Source organism: Microcaecilia unicolor, chromosome 5 (assembly GCF_901765095.1).
Source record: "Microcaecilia unicolor chromosome 5, aMicUni1.1, whole genome shotgun sequence".
In the NCBI taxonomy this organism is placed as follows: Eukaryota; Metazoa; Chordata; class Amphibia; order Gymnophiona; family Siphonopidae; genus Microcaecilia; species Microcaecilia unicolor.
This window is the reverse complement of record NC_044035.1, coordinates 169,200,946-169,225,108: the sequence shown is the minus strand read 5'-3', so window position 1 is coordinate 169,225,108 and position 24,163 is coordinate 169,200,946. Positions and strand designations below refer to the sequence as shown.

At 44.8% G+C, this 24,163-nt stretch overlaps 1 protein-coding gene across 1 annotated transcript in view; it reads left to right on the top strand.

Moving 5' to 3' along the window:
- Positions 1–22,667, top strand: part of CSNK2A2 (casein kinase 2 alpha 2) — a 244,649-nt gene extending 221,982 nt beyond the window's left edge. Inside the window, exons 11-12 of the mRNA XM_030203585.1 lie at positions 2,519–2,612; positions 22,205–22,667. Of these exons, the coding sequence (XP_030059445.1) occupies positions 2,519–2,595 (77 nt within the window). The 3' untranslated portion in view covers positions 2,596–2,612; positions 22,205–22,667. The remainder of the gene's footprint in view (positions 1–2,518; positions 2,613–22,204) is intronic.
- Positions 22,668–24,163: the final 1,496 nt, after the last annotated feature.

Here is a 24,163-nt window from a genome sequence, read left to right as displayed (position 1 = left end):
TCCGCCTTACCGGCCGTGCAGCACCTCTCACCTTTGTGTGAAGGCGCTGCACGAGATGAAACAACGAATCGTCGCTCCCTTCTGCCTCCACCGACGTCTCTCTCCTTCTTCCTCATGTGCACGCCCTCCTCTGACGTAAGTTTCCTACATCAGAGGAGGGCGTGCACAGGAAGAAGGAGAGAGACGTCTGTGGAGGCAGAAGGGAGTGACGATCCGTTGTTTCATCTCGTGCAGCGCCTTCACACAAAGGTGAGAGGCGCTGCACGGCCGGTAAGGTGGAGGGGGGGGGTCCTTTGGAAGAGGGGAACGGCGGCGATGAACTCGGGGGAGGGCGGAGCAAGGGCCGGAGGATGGCGGGAGGCGGAGCAGTGTTGGGAAAAGAAGAAGATCAACAGAGGAAGGGAGGGGGCCCCGGCGCTGCTAAAGTTTAACTTTTTATTTTCAGTTTTTAATTTAGTGAAGGGCGGAAGCGTGGAACAGCGGCGATCTGGGGGGGGGGGAGGCAAGGCCATCCATACAGGACGCTTCTGATGAGCGCCTTTGCCCCCTCCGATCCTTTTTAAGGTATGTTTATTTTTTCAGTGATGGAGCGGGGAGCCACGTGTTTGTGGGGGTTTTGTTGTTGTTGTTCTGACGGTTCTGGCATGCGCAGAGCAGCCAGCATAACGCTTGGCTGCTCGCGCATGATTTAAGGGCCGATTACTGAACAGAATTACAAATCATTGATACATTGTACTTTTTAAATCCGCACCAAACTTGTGCAACTTGTTTTTTTTGAGCATTGTTCGTTTTTTTAAATTCGGTTCGGACTTTAACGTTTGTAATTTTTTACGTATGGTTGATGCATCTGGGCCTCTGTGAGGGTTTAAGATTGAGACTGGAATATGTATAAACTAGTGGAACCAAGCCCGTTTCATCGTCAGTGAAACGGGCCCTAGGAAGGCTCTCGCATAAGCGTATTTTTCTCTCTCACCTGCCCTCCCCTCCATGTCCAGCGATTCTCCTCTTCCCTGCCCTCCCATCCATGTCCCATGATTCTCTCCTCTCCTCTCTTCCCATCCCATCCATGTCCTTTGATTCTCCTCTGCCCTGCCCTCCCCTCCCCTCGATGTCCCGCGATTCTCTCCTCCCCTCAATGTCCAGCGATTTGTACCTGAACGTTCTCTGACTGGCTGGCTTCCGTTCCGTTCATAACATCCTGACGTCAGCTCGCCTCCAGCGTTCCCTTTCCTCTCACTGTTCTGCCCTCCTATGACATCATTATGTCTTTATGCGAGGGCAGGACAGTGAGAGGAAAGGGAATGCTGGAGGCTTGCTGACGTCAGGAGATGTTATGAAGCCAGCCAGCCAGAGAACGTTGGAAGTATAAATTATTATATAGGATGGTAATGGAGTTGTGTTGCAGAATTGAATGTCTAGCTTATGGGAAGACAGAATTGAGGTGCATATGAGTGTATGTTGAATGAAAATTTAAAAAAGAATAGTATAGATATCCAGAGGACAATGTGTGTTGTAGAGCTGTGTGAAGGCTTTAGGCTAGATTGTTAAGATGCATGAATGATTGATTTGTGGTGGTTGATCTGCGAGGATGATATAGTTGACATTTGTGGTGTGTTGCACAGCTAAATGTTGGATGAAATGAAGATATTTGGGTAATGATGATGCAGAGATTAATGCGGGTTGGGGGGGGTCATGATGGTACACAAATGCAGATGATTGAAGTGTGTTTGAGTTGTGTAACATGGATTAGGATTTAAAATGCTAGTGTAAAAATGATAAAACCCGGTTGTATAGTTGAGTATGGGGGGTGGATGGTTCAGGCACGTTGACAGTAATAAAATGCTGGAGTTTGGATAGTTGGGGCTCTGTGGGTGGTGTTTGAGAAGTGTTGCAGAGCTTGCATGTAGGTTTCATGACAGGGGCGTAGCCAGACAACAGATTTTGGGTGGGCCTGGCCAAGAAGTGGGTGGGCACCAAGTGCTCTCCTCCCCCCCCCCCCCCCCCCAATACACACATGAAAAAAATATCTCAGCTGGTGGGAAAACACTTCTTTCCACCTTGGCAGTCTGCAGCAGGCTTATGCTGAAAACTGAGCATGTGCAGGTGCCAGTATCATGGAGAGTAGCGTTTTTGTTACCATCAGGGGGAAGTCTTCAGCTGGCAGCGCTTGGGATCCCCACCAGCTACTGCTAAACTGATGGGTGGGCCTGAGCCCTAAATCCACCCAGGCCCACCTGTGGCTATGCCACTGTTTCATGAACTTGTAATGTCTGGGGAGAGGGTGTGGATGATTGAGGATGAGGAATGTTAGGCATTAGGACTGAAAGAAGCAAGTTGAGTTGCAGTTGAAGTATTTTGGAGAGCCAACTGAACTAAATGCCGAGGTTTACAGCTATGGCTACAGACAGACAAAGGGTGACATGTTCTGAGCCAGATTTATTGCAGAGCTGTAAAAGTTTGGCTGGATGGAAAATAACTACTCAGTGGTGGTGGTTTCACTTCTGTTTTTCTGTTGCAGACCCCATAGTGAAGGAGCAGTCTCAGTCCAGTCCAGATAATGCAGTACTTTCCAGCAACATGACAGCAGCACGATGAGGACTGGAAGACTACGGGTAATTAGCAGAACCAACACTAACAGTACATCTGTGGTGCCAGAAATGATGGAACGCAAGGGTTGGGAAGTACCACCGGGCTGCTGCGGTAGCCCAGTGTTGCTTCCTGTATAGCGAGCAATAAGCACGCATTGAGCTTACCACTGCTTAGTGAAAGGAGCCCTTAGTGTGTTAAGGGCCCAGGATTCCTCCTGGAACAGGGCAGCAGGATGGATAACTGATATGTACAAGCTATTAATTTTAAAACTATAAATTTGTGGCCAGGCCCATAGAATTGAATGTCACATGAACCTGTGCTGATGACAAGTTAACTTAAAAATATCTATATAAATAATTCTCACCTGCAACATTCTGAAGTTCACTCTGTGGGAGGGAAACACTGAAGCCCTGCACTGTCAGCAACACTCACTCATGCACCACTCACTGTCACTCATAGACCCGCTGTCAGCCACGCCCCATCCGCACATAATTCACAACCCCAACGTTCTAAATGAAGCCTCAACCGGAAGTGTGAGGCATCGAGAGATCCTTTTTGCCCATGACTGTTGCCCCGCCCTTGCGTCACAACGTGATGACGAGGGCGGAGCACTGACACTCCACGAAACGCAATCTCCCCCTGCCTCTCGGCGGCCATTTTTCGTACGGAACCCGCATCACAGAGCGGACAGGTGCATGGAGGGGAGTTGGGGACTCCTCTATTGAAAAGTACATCAAAAGAAAAATCACTGCATGAAAAAATATCGCTGATAATTGGGTACCTCAAAGGTTGAAGATCACAAAAGGTAATGAGAAAGATCAAACAATTGGGCTGAAACATGGTACATCAACAGATAATGATCCTTAAATGTCTGCAGTCTATTAATAGATTCAATATAGCAGCAGAAGTACAAAACATGCAGAGATAAGAAAAAATAACATTTAGAGTAACCCAAAATTTGTGAAGAGCATTAGTATAGTAAAAATACCACCAACTAAGGCTAAAATGTTTGGAGAAATCTAGATGAGGACCTAGTAGAGCACGATGGTAAAACAGAATAACTACCCAGCATATGAGGGAATTTTGAATAAGGCAAACGCCAAAACTATGAAATGGTCTGAAAGAACAACAAAAGAATTGGAAACCATATTAACACCCAGATGGAGTGCCCAACTTATGACTTACTTTTTTTCCAAGACCTAGCAAATTACAAAAATCAATTTATAGCCAGACCTAACACTACCCAAATGGATACCAGGAAGAACAGTTCCTGGGGAACTGGGTTCAATTTCCACTGCAGCGCCTTGTGACTGTGGGCAAGTCACTTAACCCTCCATTGCTCCAGGTACAAAAAAGTACCTGTATATATGTAAACCGCTTTGAATGTAGTTGCAAAATAGCACAGAAAAGTGGTATATCAAGTCCCAAGAGGGTTGCATATGAAACTAAATTCCAGTTAATGCTGAATAAAACCATTATGGCCAGTGGTAAGAGGAGAAAAATTTTGTAGCACAGATTGACTGAATAAAAGAGAGCCTTTGGATATAAATTATTTGAAATGTACAAGAACCTGTCTAGATTGTGTACATCAAATTCACTATGAAAATGTGGTAAACTGTGCTCTATCACCAGTATAAAGATGGAAGTTTGTTACCCTTAAGATCACAAATTACCGAGGAAGATTTCAGGGAGGTTCTCTGTCAATACTCTAGTATGGCACTTAGTAGTCCACTGAGAACTTAAACCACTTAAGCTCAGTTTCAAAACCAAGCATGCGTATACTGAGGAGAAAAGCAGCCGTTTGGCAGGCAAAGCGGCAGAGTGAAGAGCAGCGCTGGAGGAAGATCTCTTCCTCTGGGGGGGCCCCCACCAGCCAAGCCAGAGGTCCTGCTGTGTCTGCTCCTCTTGGTCCTCCCCAGCCTCCAAGGGGGGCCCGGCACCAGAGTTTTCTTTCTCCTGCTACTGTTGGGACACGATCACCCGGGTCCCGTCAGGAGTAGGGGAGAGAGAGACCCCAGCACCGGGCCCTCCTTGGGAATTTTGCCCCCCCCCCCCCCCTTGGCGGCCCTGTTGATCGGCATTCCACCAATCTCTACCAACCACTCTCCAACAAAGCCCTTGCAAGGATGGCTTATCTCTTTAAGCAAGCCTACCCAAATGCCCCAACCTAATCTTGCCAACTTCCACCCCCAATTCTGTTCTGACTTAAATACCAACCTGACCAATTTACTACAATTCTTTGAAGGAGTAAACAAACATGTGGACAAAGGGGAGCCGGTTGATATTGTGTATCTGGATTTTCAAAAGGCATTTGACAAGGTACCTCATGAAAGGCTAAAGAGGAAATTGGAGGGTCATGGGATAGGAGGAAAATTCCTATTGTGGATTAAAAACCTGTTGAAGGATAGGAAACAGAGAGTGGGGTTAAATGGTCAGTATTCACAATGGAGAAGGGTAGTTAGTGGGGTTCCTCAGGGGTCTGTGCTAGGACCGCTGCTTTTTAATATATTTATAAATGATTTAGAGATGGGAGTAACTAGCGAGGTAATTAAATTTGCTGATGACACAAAGTTATTCAAAGTCGTTAACTCGCGACAGGATTGTGAAAAATTACAGAAGGACCTTGGGAGACTGGGCGGCTAAATGGCAGATGACGTTTACTGTGAGCAAGTGCAAGGTGATGCATGTGGGAAAAAAGAACCCGAATTATAGCTGTCATGCAAGGTTCCACGTTAGGAGCTATGGACCAAGAAAGGGATCTGGGTGTCGTCGTCGATAATACACTGAAACCTTCTGCTCAGTGTGCTGCTGCGGCTCGGAAAGCGAATAGAATGTTGTGTATTATTAGGAAAGGTATGGATAACAGGTGTGAGGATGTTATAATGCCATTATATCGCTCCATGGTGCGACCGCAACTTGAGTATTGTGTTCAATTCTGGCCGCCGCATCTCAAGAAAGATATAGTGGAATTGGAAAAGGTGCAGCGAAGGGCAACTAAAATGATAGGGGGGATGGGACGACTTCCCTATGAGGAAAGGCTAAGGAGGCTAGGGCTTTTCAGCTTGGAGAAGAGACGGCTGAGGGGAGACATGATAGAGGTATATAAAATAATGAGTGGAGTGGAACAGGTGGATGTGAAGCGTCTGTTCATGCTTTCCAAAAATACTAGGACTAGGGGGCATGCGATGAAACTACAGTGTAGTAAATTTAAAACAAATCGGAGAAACTTTTTTTCTTCACCCAACGTGTAATTAAGCTCTGGAATTCATTGCCAGAGAACGTGGTGAAGGCGGTTAGTTTGGCGGAGTTTAAAAAGGGTTAGACGGTTTCCTAAAGGACAAGTCCATAAACTTGCTACTAAATGGACTTGGGAAGAATTCACAATTCCAGGAATAACGTGTAGAGTGTTTGTAGGTTTGGGAAGCTTGCCAGGTGCCCTTGGCCTGGATTGGCCGCTGTCGTGGACAGGATGCTGGGCTTGATGGACCCTTGGTCTTTTCCCAGTGTGGCATTACTTATGTACTTATCCTTCTCTTTCCATCTCTCCTTAATTTTATCCCTCCTTACCCTTGCTCCCAAATTACCCTATCCTATCCTGTCTACCCTCTTTTATCCTAGTCGTATATTATCTAGCTCAACTTATCATACACTACTAAGCCCAACTTTACATTGTTTTACTACTGTTTTATTAAAATTCTATTAACTTTGTATTTCAAATTACTATGTAAGCCGCATTGAGCTTGCATTATGTGGGAAAGCGCAGGGTACAAATGTAATAATAATGGCTGGACAGTATGAGAAACACTTCTAGTGCAAAATATACAAATATTGTTAGTGCAGCAGGTTAAATATAGCAGATTTGTAAGGTAGGAGAGGATAGCAATTGTGAGGCATCCGTTCAGGAAGTAGCAGACACATTCCCCCCGCCCCCCCCCCCCCCCCCCCCCCCCCCGGCAGCCTTCTATTTTTAGTGCGAATCTTTTGTATGCAGTTGTAAGTTTATATGGACTCTGCCCTCAATGGAAAATTCAGTAGTAGTTAAGCCATTTTTGTTTTTGCTACTTCACTGTATCAGGCTGTTGTGCCTGTGCTGCAGTGGAGTGATCTAGTTTCATGGTGAGCAAACTTGATTTACAGTGGGCTGTATTAGTGGCTCTTGCCCACATCGAGAAAGCTGTGCATGGGAGCAGTGTTAGGGGAGGGGTTATCTTTCCCTCTTATTACAGGAGGCTCGACTCCTAAAATATATCTTAGTGTGGGAAGGGCTGCTAGGGGAGTGCTTTTGAACAGAAAGAATGGGGGTGAACCTTTTCTAAATGTTTCTGTGACTAGTAATGTGATAAAGAATGCATATCGGATGTTGTACCACTAGTACTATGCACCTGTAAGCTTGCATCATATCTATGGTACGGTCAGTGATGGTGATCTTGTGGGGACAGGAGCACTTTTGTGCATATTTGGTGGACTTGCCCCAAGGGATTATGTTTGCATTATCTGCTATCCTGGGTATCCCAGTGATTTAAGACTTTGACCTGTGTTTTGCTCACAATTGGCCTACAGGGACTTCCAGCTAGGCTTCAGAACTTTGTAATCAGTGTGACTACAGCTAGTCATTTGGTACTGTCAGCCTGGAAGAAACCTGAAGTGCTGTCCACTCCCCAAGGTCTTACAAAAATTGACTATCTCATGTCTACAACAAAAAAATGGAGTGGAGAGGACCAAATATCAAGAGATCAGTCGCCACACACAAGGGTAAGATGCTCCAGAAAAACCTTTATTAGGACCCAACACGGTCCGTGTTTCGGCTATATCAGCCTTCTTCAGGGGTCTACAGAGTTGTAAACATATAAAAACATATAAAAATTAAAAACAAATCATTTACATATTCATACACAACCATATATTTATATAATTATTGAAAAATTTTGTTACAACATCACAGATACAATTTAAAAAAACAACACGTAACGTATATATATCTCTATCTAAAAACTTTTATAAACATTTTTTTTTTTAATTTTTAAAAATTTTTAAAGGGACAATTTCTGAGAAATAAAATATCAAGATATCAGAAAGGCAATAGAGTGAATATCTTAACAATTATATAAATAAGTTAATCCATACATATATAGTAAATCTAATATGAATCCCCCACCTTATGTGTATATACACAAAAAAAAAAATTTTCAACCAATATAATATAGTGCTCCAGATACTGTTCATGGGTTTTATAATTTTATTTAAATTTTTAAATCATTTTTTTAAAAAGGATCAAAAGAAACCTACCAATTGATGGATGTTCGATAGTATATCGATTGATGAAGCATTAGATAGTCAACTGATTGAAATCACAAAAGCCTAAAATGTAAATAAACAAATTGTATATATATTTCTCCGAGGACAAGCAGGCTGCTTGTTCTCACGACTGGGTTGACGTCCACGGCAGCCCCCACCAACCGGAACAAAAACTTTGCGGTCGGTCCCGCATGCAGGGCACGCCCACCGCGCATGCTCGGCCGTCTTCCAACCCGTGCGCGACCGTTCCCGCTCAGTTTTTTTCGATTCCGCGCTGAGGAGAGACGTGTTACCATCTCTCTCTCCTGGTCAGCCCCGGAAACCGGATCGCGGCCTAGCCGCAAATTTTCTTTTTCGTGCACGTTTGCGCTTCTTTTATTTCTTTTCTTATGTCAAAAAAAAAAAAGTTTGTTTGTCCCCTCGTCGTCTTAGCGCGGGGGCGCTTCGTTGCGGCTTCGCCGACGCGATTTTTCCATCAATGTCCTCGAAGGTCCCGAGTGGATTCAAGAAGTGTGGTCGGTGCGGCCGGCACATCTCGCAAACCGATACTCACGCTTGGTGCCTCCAGTGCCTTGGCCCGGAGCATAATACCAAGACGTGCACCTTGTGTCTCGGATTGCGAAAGTGGATACAGGTGGCGAGGCAAGTTCGTTGGGACCAACTTTTTGGAACTTGCGCCGGCCCTTCGACGTCGACGGCATCGGTGTTGACGGCCGGGTCTTCGGTACCGGTACCGATGTCGACGAAATCGACACCGACGATGGCATCGACCCCAGGAGCACAGGTACCGTTGGCCCGCCGGACCTCCGGCGACAGCGGGGATGAGCGGCCGCGTGGGCAGTCGGCCCCGGCCACTCCCTCTACCCAGGGCCATCCGAACCCTGTCAGACCCGATCCCTCGAGGCCGGGGGGGTTCTACCTTCTCTTCATCTTCCACTGAGCGTCGATGATGGGCACCGAAAGAAACATCGGTCGCCCACAGCTCACGGGACTGCTAGTTCCGGCGCCTCCAGAGATGAATCGACATCAAGGAAATGGCAGTGCCGAGAAGAGCGTTCCCCCTCGGTCAAAGAGGTGTCGCGTCAGTCCATGGGTGCTTCAGTACCGTCTCCTGGACCCGAGCAGCTTCCGGCACCCACACCGGCCCCCCTGCCTTTCCTGACAGCGGGCCGGCACCGGCACCCACACCGGCCCCCCTGCCTTTCCTGACAGCGGGCCTGGACGAGTGCCTCCGAGCCATCCTTCCAGGGATTCTGGAAGGGCTAATGCGCCAGGCCTTGCCGGCCCCGGAGGTGCTTGCGCCCCCGGCGCCGTTGATGGAGGTGCCAGCGTGCTCCAGCCCGATGCCGAGGCCTCCGACGCCGCTTGCGGTACCGGTGTCGACCGCCACGCAGGTGGAATCCCCGTCGATGGAGGGAGCTTCATCCCCGCCGGCACGGGAGTCCACCGCTCGACGCCACCATCGAGGGCGTGGTTCTTCGCAGTCGAGACGGGCCCGGTTCAGGTCTGAGTTGAAAGAGCTCATGTCCGACACTGAGGAAGAGGCCTCGTGGGGGGAGGAGGAGGACCCCAGATATTTATCCTCAGAGGAGTCTGAGGGCCTTCCCTCCGACCCCACTCCTTCACCGGAGAGGAAGCTTTCGCCCCCTGAGAGCCTCTCCTTTGCCTCCTTTGTCAGGGATATGTCTATATGCATTCCCTTCCCCGTGGTCTCTGTGGATGAGCCGAGGGCTGAGATGCTCGAGGTCCTCGACTATCCATCACCACCTAGAGAGTCTTCCACGGTACCGTTGCACAATGTCCTCAAAGAGAGACTGCTTCAGAACTGGCAGAAGCCATTATCTAACCCCACCATTCCCAAGAAAGCGGAGTCCCAATACAGAATCCACTCTGACCCAGAGTTAATGCGGCCCCAATTGCCTCATGACTCGGCGGTCGTGGACTCTGCTCTCAAGAGGGCACGGAGTTCGAGGGATACCGCCTCGGCGCCCCCGGGGCGGGAGTCTCGCACTCTGGACTCGTTTGGGAGGAAGGCCTACCAATCTTCCATGCTCGTGACCCGCATCCAGTCGTACCAGCTCTACACGAGCATTCACATGCGGAACAATGTGAAGCAACTGGCGGACCTGGTCGATAAGCTCCCTCCGGAGCAGTCCAGACCTTTTCAGGAGGTGGTCAGACAGCTGAAGGCGTGTAGAAAATTCCTGTCCAGGGGTATCTATGACACCTGTGATGTGGCATCTCGAGCTGCGGCCCAAGGTATAGTGATGCGCAGACTCTCCTGGCTGCGTGCCTCTGACCTGGACAACCGCACCCAGCAACGCTTGGCGGATGTCCCTTGCTGGGGGGATAACATTTTTGGCGAGAAGGTCGAGCAGTTGGTGGACCAACTACACCAGCGGGAAACTGCCCTCCACATGCTCTCCCACTGGGTGCCTTCAGCATCCACCTCTACAGGTGGACATTTTTCCCGGGCCAGGCAGGCTGCGCCCTATGCCTACAACAAGCGTAGGTACACCCAGCCGGCCCGAAGGCCTCCTCAGGCACAGGGACAGTCCCAGCGCGCTCGTTCCCGTCAACAGCGTGCGCCTAAGCAGTCCCCTGCGCCTCCACAGCAAAAGCCGGGGACGGGCTTTTGACTGGATCCATGGGAACATAGCTGCCATCAAAGTGTCCGTACCGGACGGCCTGCCGGTCGGGGGGGTGGGAGGTTGAAAGCTTTTCACCAAAGTTGGCCTCTGATAACCTCCGACCAGTGGGTTCTCCAAATAGTGCGGTGCGGATACGCCGTGAATTTGGCCTCCACTCCACCAAATTGCCCACCGGGAGCTCAATCCTTCAGCTCCCATCACAAGCAGGTACTTCCAGAGGAACTCTCCGCCCTTCTCAGCGCCAATGCGGTCGAGCCCGTACCACCCGGGCAGGAAGGGCAGGGATTCTATTCCAGGTACTTCCTTGTGGAAAAGAAAACGGGGGATGCGCCCCATCCTAGACCTGAGAGGCCTGAACAAATACCTGGTCAAAGAGAAGTTCAGGATGCTTTCCTTGGGCACCCTTCTCCCCATGATTCAGAAAGACGATTGGCTATGCTCCCTGGATTTAAAGGACGCATATACCCACATCCTGATAGTGCCAGCTCACAGACAGTATCTCAGATTCCGCCTGGGGACACGGCACTTTCAGTATTGTGTGCTGCCCTTTGGGCTCGCCTCTGCCTCACGGGTGTTTACGAAGTGCCTCGTGGTGGTCGCGGCGTATCTACGCAAGCTGGGAGTGCACGTGTTCCCATATCTCGACGATTGGCTGGTCAAGAGCACCTCGGAGGCAGGGGCTCTCCGGTCCATGCAGTGCACTATTCACCTCCTGGAGCTGCTGGGGTTTGTGATAAATTACCCAAAGTCCCATCTCCAGCCAGTCCAATCTCTGGAATTCATAGGAGCTCTGCTGAATTCACAGACGGCTCAGGCCTTTCTTCCCGAAGCGAGGGCCCACAATCTCCTGTCCCTCGCTTCCCAGACCAGAGCGTCTCAGCAGGTCACAGCTCGGCAGATGTTGAGACTCCTAGGTCATATGGCCTCTACAGTTCATGTGACTCCCATGGCTCGTCTTCACATGAGATCTGCTCAATGGACCCTAGCTTCCCAGTGGTGCCAAGCCACCGGGAATCTAGAAGATGTCATCCGCCTGTCCCTCAGTTGTCGCAATTCGCTGCACTGGTGGACCATTCGGACCAATTTGACCCTGGGACGTCCATTCCAAATTCCACAGCCCACGAAAGTGCTGACGACGGATGCATCTCGCCTGGGGTGGGGAGCTCATGTCGATGGGCTTCACACCCAGGGACTGTGGTCCCTCCAGGAACAGGATCTTCAGATCAACCTCCTGGAGCTCCAAGCGGTCTGGAACGCACTGAAGGCCTTCAGAGATCGGCTGTCCTATCAAATTATCCAAATTCGGACAGACAATCAGGTTGCAATGTATTACGTCAACAAGCAGGGGGGCACCGGATCTCGCCCCCTGTGTCAGGAAGCCGTCGGGATGTGGCGTTGGGCCTGCCAGTTCGGCATGCTTCTTCAAGCCACATACCTGGCAGGTGTAAACAACAGTCTGGCCGACAGACTGAGCAGAGTCATGCAACCGCACGAGTGGTCGCTCCATTCCAGTGTGGTACGCAAGATCTTCCGAGAGTGGGGCACTCCCTCGGTGGACCTTTTCGCCTCTCAGACCAACCACAAGCTGCCTCTGTTCTGTTCCAGACTACAGGCACACGGCAGACTAGCGTCGGATACCTTTCTCCTCCATTGGGGGACCGGTCTCCTGTATGCTTATCCTCCCATACCTTTGGTGGGGAAGACCTTACTGAAGCTCAAGCAAGACCACGGCACCATGATTCTGATAGCGCCTTTTTGGCCCCGTCAGATCTGGTTCCCTCTACTTCTGGAGTTGTCCTCCGAAGAACCGTGGAGATTGGAGTGTTTTCCAACTCTCATATCGCAGAACGACGGAGCGCTTCTGCACCCCAACCTTCAGTCTCTGGCTCTCACGGCCTGGATGTTGAGGGCGTAGACTTTGCTTCGTTGGGTCTGTCTGAGGGTGTCTCCCGCGTCTTGCTTGCCTCTAGAAAGGATTCCACTAAAAAGAGTTACTTTTTCAAGTGGAGGAGGTTTGTCGTTTGGTGTGAGAGCAAGGCCCTAGAACCTCGCTCTTGTCCTGCACACAACCTGCTTGAATACCTTCTGCACTTATCAGAGTCTGGCCTCAAGACCAACTCAGTAAGGAATCACCTTAGTGCGATTAGTGCTTACCATCTTCGTGTAGAGGGTAAAGCCATCTCTGGAGAGCCTTTAGTCGTTCGATTCATGAGAGGCTTGCTTTTGTCAAGGCCCCCTGTCAAGCCTCCTGCAGTGTCATGGGATCTCAACGTCGTCCTCACCCAGCTGATGAAACCTCCTTTTGAGCCACTGAATTCCTGCCATCTGAAGTACTTGACCTGGAAGGTCATTTTCTTGGTGGCAGTTACTTCAGCTCATAGAGTCAGTGAGCTGCAAGCCCTGGTAGCTCATGCTCCTTATACCAAATTTCATCATAACAGAGTAGTACTCCGCACTCACCCTAAGTTCCTGCCAAAGGTGGTGTCGAAGTTCCATCTTAACCAGTCAATTGTCTTGCCAACATTCTTTTCCAGACTGCATACCCGCCCTGCTGAGCGTCAGTTGCTCACATTGGACTGCAAGCGAGCGTTGGCCTTCTATTTGGAGCGGACACAGCCCCACAGACAGTCCGCCCAATTGTTTGTTTCTTTCGACCCCAATAGGAAAGGGGTCGCTGTCGGGAAACGCACCATCTCCAATTGGCTAGCAGATTGCATTTCCTTCACTTATGCCTGGGCTGGCTCTTTAGGGTCATGTCACTGCTCATAGTGTTAGAGCCATGGCAGCGTCGGTGGCCCACTTGAAGTCAGCCAGTATTGAAGAGATTTGCAAAGCTGCGACGTGGTCATCGGTCCACACATTCACATCTCATTACTGCCTACAGCAGGATACCCGACGCGACAGTCGGTTCAGGCAGTCGGTGCTGCAGAATCTGTTTGGGGTTTGAATCCAACTCCACCCTCCAGGACCCAAATTTATTCTGGTCAGGCTGCACTCTGTTAGTTGTTTTTTGTAGGTAAATTTCTGTTATGCCCTCGCCGTTGCGAGGTTCAATTGACCTGGGTTCTTGTTTTGAGTGAGCCTGAGAGCTAGGGATACCCCAGTCGTGAGAACAAGCAGCCTGCTTGTCCTCGGAGAAAGCGAATGATACATACCTGTAGCAGGTGTTCTCCGAGGACAGCAGGCTGATTGTTCTCACCTACTCTCCCTCCTCCCCTTTGGAGTTGTGTTTTACTCATTCCTTGCTTGTGATTCAACTGAGCGGGAATGGTCACGCACGGGCGGGAAGACGGCCGCGCATGCGCGGTGGGCGTGCCCTGCGTGTGGGACTGCCCGCGAAGTTTTTGTTCCGGTTGGTGGGGGCTGCCGTGGACGTCAACCCAGTCGTGAGAACAATCAGCCTGCTGTCCTCGGAGAACACCTGCTTACAGGTATGTATCATTCGCTGTATGTATATATATATATATATATATATATATATATATATATATATATATATACACACACACACATGTATACATAGGATATACATCAGAAATTTAAAAACGCTTGTGAAACCACTTAATAAAATGGATTATATTTAGGTAAAAAGGACATATCGCAAAGCTTATAAAATATATATATGTATAAAATGAATATTAAAAAACTTTTTGTATTATTATTTGAATATTGATATCAAAGTATATATGAAAGTATATATGAGCGATACTTAAATTTAAGAAAAAGAAAAACAACAGTGGGAGGAGTAAAAATATGTTATATAAAACCTATCAAATAAAATGAAATATAATGAAATATATAAAACCTGTCAAAAAGAACTTATAATGAGTAAATATCAACTGGCAAATAATGGGACCATAATTAAATAACAAACAAAGAAAAACAACAACAAAGCACTATATTATATTGGTTAAAAAAAAAATTTGTGTATATACACATAAGGTGGGTGATTCATATTAGATTTACTGTATATGTATGGATTAACTTATTTATATAATTGTTGTTAAGATATTCACTCTATCTATTGCCTTTCTGATATCTTGATATTTTGTTTCTCAGAAATTGTCCCTTTAAAAATTTTTTAAAAAATTAAAAAAAAAGTTTATAAACGTTTTAGATAGAGATATATATACGTTACGTGTTGTTGGTTTTTAATTGTATCTGTGATGTTGTAACAAAACTTTTCAATAATTATATAAATGTATGAATATGTAAATGATTTTTTAATTTTTATATGTTTTTATATGTTTACAACTTTGTAGACCCCTGAAGAAGGCTGATATAGCCAAAACACGGGACCGTGTTGGGTCCTAATAAAGGTTTTTCTGGAGCATCTTACCCTTGTGTGTGGCGACTGATCTCTTGATATTTGGTCCTCTCCACTCCATTTTTTTGTTGTGTTCGATTGCTGTGGAGAGTGTGAACCCCTCTCTGTTTTTCTATCTCATGTCTAAACATAGCCTTGCAGTGATATAGTCATCTTCATTTTGCTAAAGTATGGGATCTTTATAGTAAATGGAAGGAGAGAGGTAATGGTCCACCACTGATCCCTTGGGGTGGGACCAGGTTGCTGGCATCGGCATTTAAATAGGTGATAGAGCAGCTTTTAAACTAGAAACTGGATGAAGGCCGACAGTCGTTCAAAAGCACATGGTTCGGGATAAGGTATCTTTCAAAGATATCACCAAAGCAGGGAAGATAGGGTATCTCAATAGTGAGGTTGCAAAAGAGACCATAGTAGATCAGGTGTCCTTAAATAAAAATTGGACAAGAAATATTTCCTTAATTATTATTTCGAAAGGAGTGAAGCCTGTGAAAACTGGGATTGCTTTAATCAGCGGGATTTGAATTAGAGACTTAAGTATATGTATTGTTAAATAATTTCTGTTTTTTAAAAGAGAGAGAAAGTAATCAGATGTATTATTTCTAACTAAAATCAGGACAATAAGTATGTTTTCAATGAAATGAATTGACTATACACCGTATTTGGTCTTGAAGAAGCCAACCAGATGATCAATGTGGAATAATGAATTAGATGAGTAATATCTGGGGATAATCAGGTTAATACCATGTTTTCTCTTTTCTGTTTACTCTTTAATTTATCTCCTTGTCTTATCTCGCTCTCCCTATTTTTCTTCACTTTGTGGTCTAAGAAAGAGAAAGATTGTATATAATCCATATATCTAGTTGGGATTGTTTTCTTCTTATCTTGTATTAATGTGCAGTCATCTCTGTATTACTGTTTGCAAGTGACCCTTTTAAACTGAAACATTATAAATAAATGATTTAAAAAAAACAAAAATTGGACAAAAGATTGCAAATTAATACTATCAAGTAGGAACAACAAACATAGTTTGAAATGTTTATATGTGAATGCCAGAAGCCTAAGAAATAAGATGGAGAAGTTAGAATATATTGCAGTAAATGAAAAATTAAATATAATAGGCATCTCTGAGACCTGGTGGAAGGAGGATAACCAGTGGGACGCTGTCATACCGGGGTACAAATTATATCATAGTGATAGGTTGGATCGAATTGGTGGAGAGATAGCATTGTATGTTATGGAGAGCCTTGAATCAAATTGAAAATTCTGCAGGAAAAACATATCTTGGAATCGCTATGGATTGAAATTCCATGTGTAAAGGGGAAAAGGATAGTGATAGGAGTGTACTACCGTCCACCTGGCCAGTATGAGCAGATGGATGTAGAAATGTTAAAGGAAATTAAGGACGCAAACAAACTGGGCAACACAATAATAATAAGTGATTTTTCAATTACCCCGATATTAACTGGGTAAATGTAACATAGGGGCACGCTAGGGAGGTAAAATTTCTTGACAAAATCAAGGATTGCGTTATGGAGGAGCTGGTACAGGAGCCAACGAAAGAAGGAAAAATTCTAGACCTAGTCCTTAGTGGAGCGCGTGATCTAGTGCGGGAGGTAATGGTGCTGATAACAGTGATCATAATATGATCGGATTTGATATAAGCTTTGAGGTAAGTATACACAGGAAATCAAATACGTTAGCGTTTAACTTTAAAAAGGAGACTATGATAAAATCAGAAGAACTGTGGAAAAAAAAACCTTACAGGAGCGACTGCGAGTCAAAAAATTTACATCAGGCGTGGATGCTGTTCAAAAACACCATCCTGGAAGCCCAGGCCAAATATATTCCACGCATTAAAAAAGGAGGAAGGAAGCCCAAATGACAGCCGGCATGGTTAAAAAGTGAGGTGAAGGAAGCTATTAAAGCTAAAGGAAAATCCTTCAGAAAATGGAAGAAGGAACCGAATAAAAATAATAAGAAACAGCATAAGGAATGTTAAGTCAAATGCAAAGCACTGATGATGAAGGCAAAGAGGGACTTTGAAAAAAGAAAAGATTGCGTTGGAGGCAAAAACACATAGTAAAAAAAGTTTTTAGGTATATTAAAAGCAGGAAGCCAGCAAAAAAATTGATTGGACCACTAGATGACCGAGGGGTAAAAGGGGCAATCGGGGAAGACAAAGCCATAGCGGAGAGATTAAGTGAATTCTTTGCTTCGGTCTTCACCGAGGAAGATTTGGGAGAGATACTGGTGCCAGAAATGGTATTCGAAGTTGATGAGTCGGAGAAACTGAATGAAATCTCAACTTGGAGGATGTAATGGGGCAGTTCTACAAATTGAAGAGTAGCAAATCTAGACCGGATGGTATTCATCCCAGAGTACTGAGAGAACTGAAAAATGAACTTGCGGAACTATGGTTAGTAATAATTCATTTATCCTTAAAATCGAGTGTGGTACTGGAAGATTGGAGGGTGGCCAATGTAATGCTGATTTTTTTTTTTTTTTTTAAAAAGGTTCCAGAGGAGATCCGGGAAATTATAGACCGGTGAGTCTGACGTTGGTGCCAGGCAAAATGGTAGAGACTATTATAAAGAACATAATTACAGAACATATTCAAAAGCATGGATTAATGAGGCAAAGCCAACGTGGATTTAGTGAAGGGAAATCTTGCCTCACCAATCTACTACATTTCTTTGAAGGGGTGAACAAACGTGGATAAAGGTGAGCCAGTTGATATTGTGTATTTGGATTTTCAGAAGGCGTTTGACAAAGTACCTCATGAAATACTCCAGAGGAAATTGGAGAGTCGTGGAATAGGAGGTAGTGTCCTATTGTGGATTAAAAACTGGTTAAAACATAGAACAACAGAGAGTAGGGTTAAATGGTCAGTATTGTTGATGGAGAAGGGTAATTAGTAGGGTTCCCCAGGGGTCTGTGCTGGGACCGCTGCTTTTTAACACATTTAGAGATGGGAGTAACTAGTGAGGTAAATAAATTTGCTGACGACACAAAGTTATTCATAATGGTTAAATCGAGGGAGGATTGTGAAAAATTACAAGAGGACCTTACGAGACTGGGAGTCTAAATGGCAGATGGCATTTAATGTGAGCAAGTACAAAGTGATGCATGTGGGAAAAAAAGAACCTGAATTATAGCTACGACATGCAAGGTTCCACGTTAGGAGTCACGGACCAAGAAAGGGATCTAGGTGTCGTTGTTGATATGTTGAAACCTGCTCAGTGTGCTGGTGCGGCTAGCAAAGCAAATAGAATGTTAGGTATTATTAGGAAAGGAATGGAATGGAAAACAAAAATGAGGATGTTATAATGCCTTTGTATTGCTCCATGGTGCGACTGCACCTTGAATATTGTGTTCAGTTCTGGTCGCCACATCTCACAAAATATATAGTTCCGAGAGAAGAGGACATTTTTCTGGTAAGTGAACACTTCTGTGCTTTGGGAACTTAACGCTTGAGGTTTAAAGGAGGAATTGTAGGTTAGTTATAGGCAAAATAAAAATATGAAAAGCAAATTTTATCAACTAATCTCCATAGTCTTTTCCACTTAGTTCTAAATACTTTGTACCACAGCATTAACAGAATCTAGCAGGCACTGCAGGATCTAGTTTAGTCATCCCACCCACCTCCTCAACACCCGCCCACCCCTAGGACAACTCTCCATTTATAGTCAGTTATTGTAATTAGGATAACAAGCAAGGAGTGCTCTTACAGAGTTTTAAATACATTTCATTACTATCTAAGAAGGAAACACTAAATAAAGCATACAATATGTAATATAATAATTTGCTACTTCAACGTTCGAATGTGTCTCACTGGGATTGTAACCATCTTCTGACGTCACGAACGCAGTGAGAGACATTGGAACGTTGCAGGAGCAGCTTCAGCCCTTCCTCCACACGCACCAACATCTCCACCCAGGGCTGCCGAGAGATTGGGCCGGCCTGGGGCAAGGCGCCCCCCCCCCCCCCCCCCCCCCCCGAGGTCGTAGTGGAATTAGAAAAGGTGTAGAGAAGGGCGACAAAAATGATAAAGGGGATGGGACGACTTCCCTATGAGGAAAGGCTAAAGCGGCTAGGGCTCTTCAGCTTGGAGAAAAGGCGGCTGAGGGGAGATATGATAGAGGTCAATAAAATAATGAGTGGAGTGGAACTGGTAGATGTGAAATGTCTGTCTACACTTTCCAAAAATACTAGGACTAGGGGGCATGCGATGAAGCTACAATGTAGTAACTTTAAAATGAATCTGAGAAAATTTGTCTTCACTCAACGTTTAATTAAACTCTGGAATTCGTTGCCAGAGAATGTGGTAAAGGTGGTTAGCTTAGCGGAGTTTAAAGAAGGTTTGGACGGCTTCCTAAAAGAGAAGTCCATAGACCATTATTAAATGGAGTTGGGGAAAATCCACTATTTCTGGGATAAGCAGTATAAAATGTTTTGTACTTTTTTGGGATCTTGCTAGGTATTTGTGACCTGGATTGGACACTTGGAAACAGGATGCTGGGCTAGATGGGCCTTCGGTCTGTCCCAGTATGGCAATACTTATATACTTATGATACCTTTATATGTTTAATTTTAGTATGTAGTATGGACTGGCATTCATGTACCTTGCTTTTGGGGAGGGATTTGCTGTTTTCTGTTTATTCTTTGGTGGTGTGAGTAGTGTACTGAAGAGCCACGGTATGCCATTTGTATGTGTTTATTATTGTTATGCATGATTGTTTTGTAACTTATGATTCATAATAAAAATAAATATTTAAAAAAGAGCTAGGGGATTCTTCCTCAGAACTCAGTTGAGGAGAAGGGTGGGGTTTACTTCAGCACCAAAAGCTCTTCCCTGTTGTCCTCAATTGTTTTTTCTTTTATTTACATTGATAGCCAGGATTTCTCCTGGCTGCAAACACCAGAAGCTCAATTTTTGTTTGGTTGTTTTGTGGAGAAGGGCAGTGCATAGCTCCACTAAGCCTGTTTACTTTAATCTGTGGTCCTAGACACTATTTAGGGCCGTGAGGTGGGCAAAGGAAGGACACATGGTGACATTTCCCCCTCTGCTTATCTCTCTCTGCTATCAGGTATGGCAGCAGACAACTGAACTTTAGTGAAAATTGTTGTTCTCAGGCTCTGCGGGAAGGAGTAGCTGAAGTCACATAGCAGTGGGGGCAGGAAGTGGCATTGGGGACCAAAATGCATGGAAACTGGAGAAGGGGGCGTGACAAGATGGCGATCTAACACGCACGTTAACGCTCGCACTGCTTTTGGATGCTTGGTTGCTGAAATCATTGTTTCCTGAGATGCCACATACGAAAAGAAAGGGGGTAACGAAAGGCCAACTGCCAGCAGCCAGAACCTCCTCTCCAGTGCAGCAAACGCTAGAGCGCTACGTGGTGACTCAACCTTGTGCGACCGGAGGAGCGGGACCCGTATTGGACGCTGATGCGGAAGTATTGGCGATTCAGGATCTAGATATCACGCTGTCGCCCCCGGGTGTTATTCCACCTCCATGCCCTGCCAAATCAAGGGGAGAGCAAGGAGGGCTGGACGAGACGGAAGGCGCCAACGGAAACCCTCAGCCTGGCAGTGCATCCCTTGATTTTGGTAAGGAGAAAAACGTGGAAGAAGCTTTTCCTAAGGAAATAACTTTGGTTTCAATATGGAAGGTCCTTCAAGATTTAAAATCTACTGTTGATAAATCCACACAAGAGACCACTTCAATAGTTAATCAGATGACTTTATTAACGGATTCCTTGGAAAATCAGGAGGAGATTAAATTGGTAAAAAATGCAACGGACTCTTTGGTAAAAGATAAACTTCTGATTCATTAAAAAATAGAAAATTTAGAAAATTACAATAGAAGACTCACTTTGAGGCTACTGAATTTCCCAATAGTTCCAGGAATAACAGCAACAGATTTATTTAAAAAATACCTAATGGAGAATCTAGGTATATCTCCACAAGCTATTCCTCCTTGCAATAAAGTTTATTACCTGCCGTTACCTAAAAAAAAAGTGGTCCCTGGACAAGTGGGAAATGAAATAGATCTTCAAAATTTAACAGCAATTCTAGAAGAATCGATTATTGAGGTGGAGACACGCAGAACATTAATTGTCTCCTTAATATTTGACCAAGATCTTAGCTCCTTGATGAGACTCTATTTTAAGAACTCAATGAAACCATTCTATGGTAAAAAAAAATATGGATCTACCCTGATGTTACTAGAGCTACGCAGGAGAGGAGAAGGCAGTTCTTGTTGTTGAGGGACAAAGTGAGAGAGATGGGTGCAACATTTTTGTTAGCCTATCCCTGTAAATGTGTGGTAAAATATATGGGTAATAAGTATATTTTCTATGATCCTAATCAATTGCAGATTTTTGTTGATAGGAAAAGCTTAAATAAGGAATAATGGTATAAAGATATAACAAGGTAATATCAGATGTTAAGCCACTATATGGACATTTCTGTCCTTAGTTTGAGGATTTTCTTTTTGTTTCTCTATTTCTAATCACTCCCCCCTTCTCTGTACATACATTGTGGTCTAAGAAAGAGTGCTATTGTTACCTTTTGGAGCCGAATTAGGTTCAAGATTGCTTTATGTTAATTTCTCTCTATGTTTCAACAAGTATGATTTTTTTTGGCAACTTGTATAAATGATTAAAGTTAATAAAAAAAAAAAATGCATGGAAACTGGAAGAAAGGCATCCTGAAAATGGTTCATTCACGTCTGATCTAGCTACTATTCTGCATTTTTTTCTATTCAGAATGTTGTAATTCACCTGCATGCTAATGTTCAAAGTTTTATCCGTGATTTCTAATGTTTTAAGTGGATTGTTCGTTTGCTTTTTGATTCAAATTACCACACGTTTATTAACCCTGCAGAAATCTAGTATCCTTTCAGCAGGATTTATTAACTACCACAGGTTCAGTGAAAATAGTTTTAACTTGGCAATATTCTTCCTGTCTCTTACCTTAAAGTTGTGTCCTGAAAATGCTTTTGTCCCTCAGGAATCAAAATTGAGTCTTGCTTATTAGTCCAGTTATTTTAGTTAGTTCTCTGTTTGAGACCCATGATATTGTTCCTTGGTTATGGAGTTAAACTTTTATATCTGTGTAGATGTAGACAGTTTTCCTGTATGGTTGTGTTTTTAGTTTTAATGGAATGCACCTTGTGCTTTCCTGAGAAATGCTGAATGAATGGCAAGTGGAATAAATTAATTTTGCTCAATTAACATAAGTGGTAAAAGATGTTGCCCGAAGATTTGTTAATTTATTTTCATTTTCTCCATCTCCATTTCTCACTTCTTTACCTCATCCATCTTTCTTTCTTTCCCAGGTCTGATACTGTTCGTACAAGTTTTTCACAGAACCAGAACCAAATCAGTGTGCGTAGAGAGATCTCGGGCGATGGACAGATCCTCTTGGTGCGTGGCGGGGCAGGAATGTAGGACCTACACTGGACCCAGCAGCCTCACAACTGAACCCCAAAACAATACAAACTTTTCTTCTGAATGTAAAAGGTTCTTTAAAAATGCCTTTGACTTCCAGTTGACCTCGTCCTGACCCAGAAAGCATGGAAAAAATGTGAAGGGTATGCAACCGGATGTTGGTTAATGTTACTTCCCCCTTCTCTCCTTATCTTTGCTCTCTCTGGTCCCCCTCAGCATATAACTTGTTTGTTAGCTGGTCACAAACTCCACAGTGGGGGAGGAGGGACATAAATGGCATGATGGACAGTTATTATATTCTAGTTAAAAGGAAAAAGTCTATATATTATTGAATAAAAGTTTTAAAAGAAATTAATGGAGAGTGTTCAGTTTGGGAGAGCTATTACTGCTGAGCATTTTGAGCTACTGATGAGAACTACAGCAGCCTGTTTTGATTTCATGCACAGTACCTTCTGTCCATTTTCTTCAATTCTGTGATGTATGGTAAGAGGGAAGAGAAAGGAAAAGAGGTGGCAGAAAGGCCATTCAGAGTGCCATGAGACTACAGGTTATTTGATCTTTGGAATAAAAGTTTATTACAGAGTTACAGAATGACCCAGAGCAAGCTTCCTCTGCTTTCCCGAGCTACATTATTTTTTTCCCTTGGAAATAGCGAACATCATATTGGATAAGAGGTTTGTATTGGCTGGCTGGAAAGTTTTCACCATACGAGCTGCTATGACAGAATCTCCTCAGAGGAGACATTATTTCCTAATGGAAAAAGGGTATTAACCCTGTGATTCCAGAAGCTTGATGGCTGATGAAATGTTGCACAAGACCCTGCAGAATGTTTGGGACTACATGAACCATACCAGTGTATATATCTAGTATAAAATTCTATGCATCTGTGTACAAATGAAGCAACTGTTATCCACTGAAAAAGGGGATCAGAGATTGTGAAATCTACTCCATGCTGCTTACTGCAGGAAGGGGATAAAAGAAAACAGGGGTCTGCTGAGCTTGACCTGTGCAATATGTGGTTCAGAAATATTTGATATTGGAAGAGAGATGTAGCATCTTGGAGGTGTGTTCTTGCTGACTTTATCCTTCTCTTGTTCCTGCATTTTTTTTTTTTATTTCTTTGCCTGAAGTAGTTTGGGCAAATCAAGACTAAAACAAATTTGACCCTTACAGCTGAAACAGCCTACTTTGAATGCTGTGGGTCATGTAAATTGTTGTATTCCACTTTAAAAATATCTGCTACCTGTTTCATAGGTGCTGAGCATATTCTCACAATAGTTCTACTATTATGTATTTTTTTTTTTTTTTAAAGCTCTTCCTGGATAGCAGAGTACTGTCTGGGCTCCAACTAGGAAATGCAGGTATTCTGGTGAGGTGTGGTGTGGCATAATTCACAGCCCAATACATTCTTGTATGGTTAATCTCAGGCAGAAATTGGGATTCACTGACATCTCAGTATGTGATATTTTTTTTTAAAGGGAGATGGGGCCGATGGTGGAAATAAACAGGTGGCAGGTAGTTAAAGGGACCAAAATTGACAAGGATTGAGTTGCTTCTGTATTTTTCAACCTGACTGACCTAATAATCAGTTCTCTTCCCTTACTCAGTATTTAAGATATCTTATCAGACTTTCCACCACGAGGAGCCCCAGACCATGGATTGTTCTCCCATCTGTTAGGTGGAGAGAGAACAAAACTTGAGCAGATGCCTTCTTTCTGTATAAATCAGGGGTGTAGCCATGGGTGGGCCTCAGTTGGGCTCAGGTACACCCAGAGCTGTACACCCTTTACAGTGCTAGCATGAGAGGGCAAGCGGGGCACCATGGTCCTGCATTTCCCTCCCCTCCT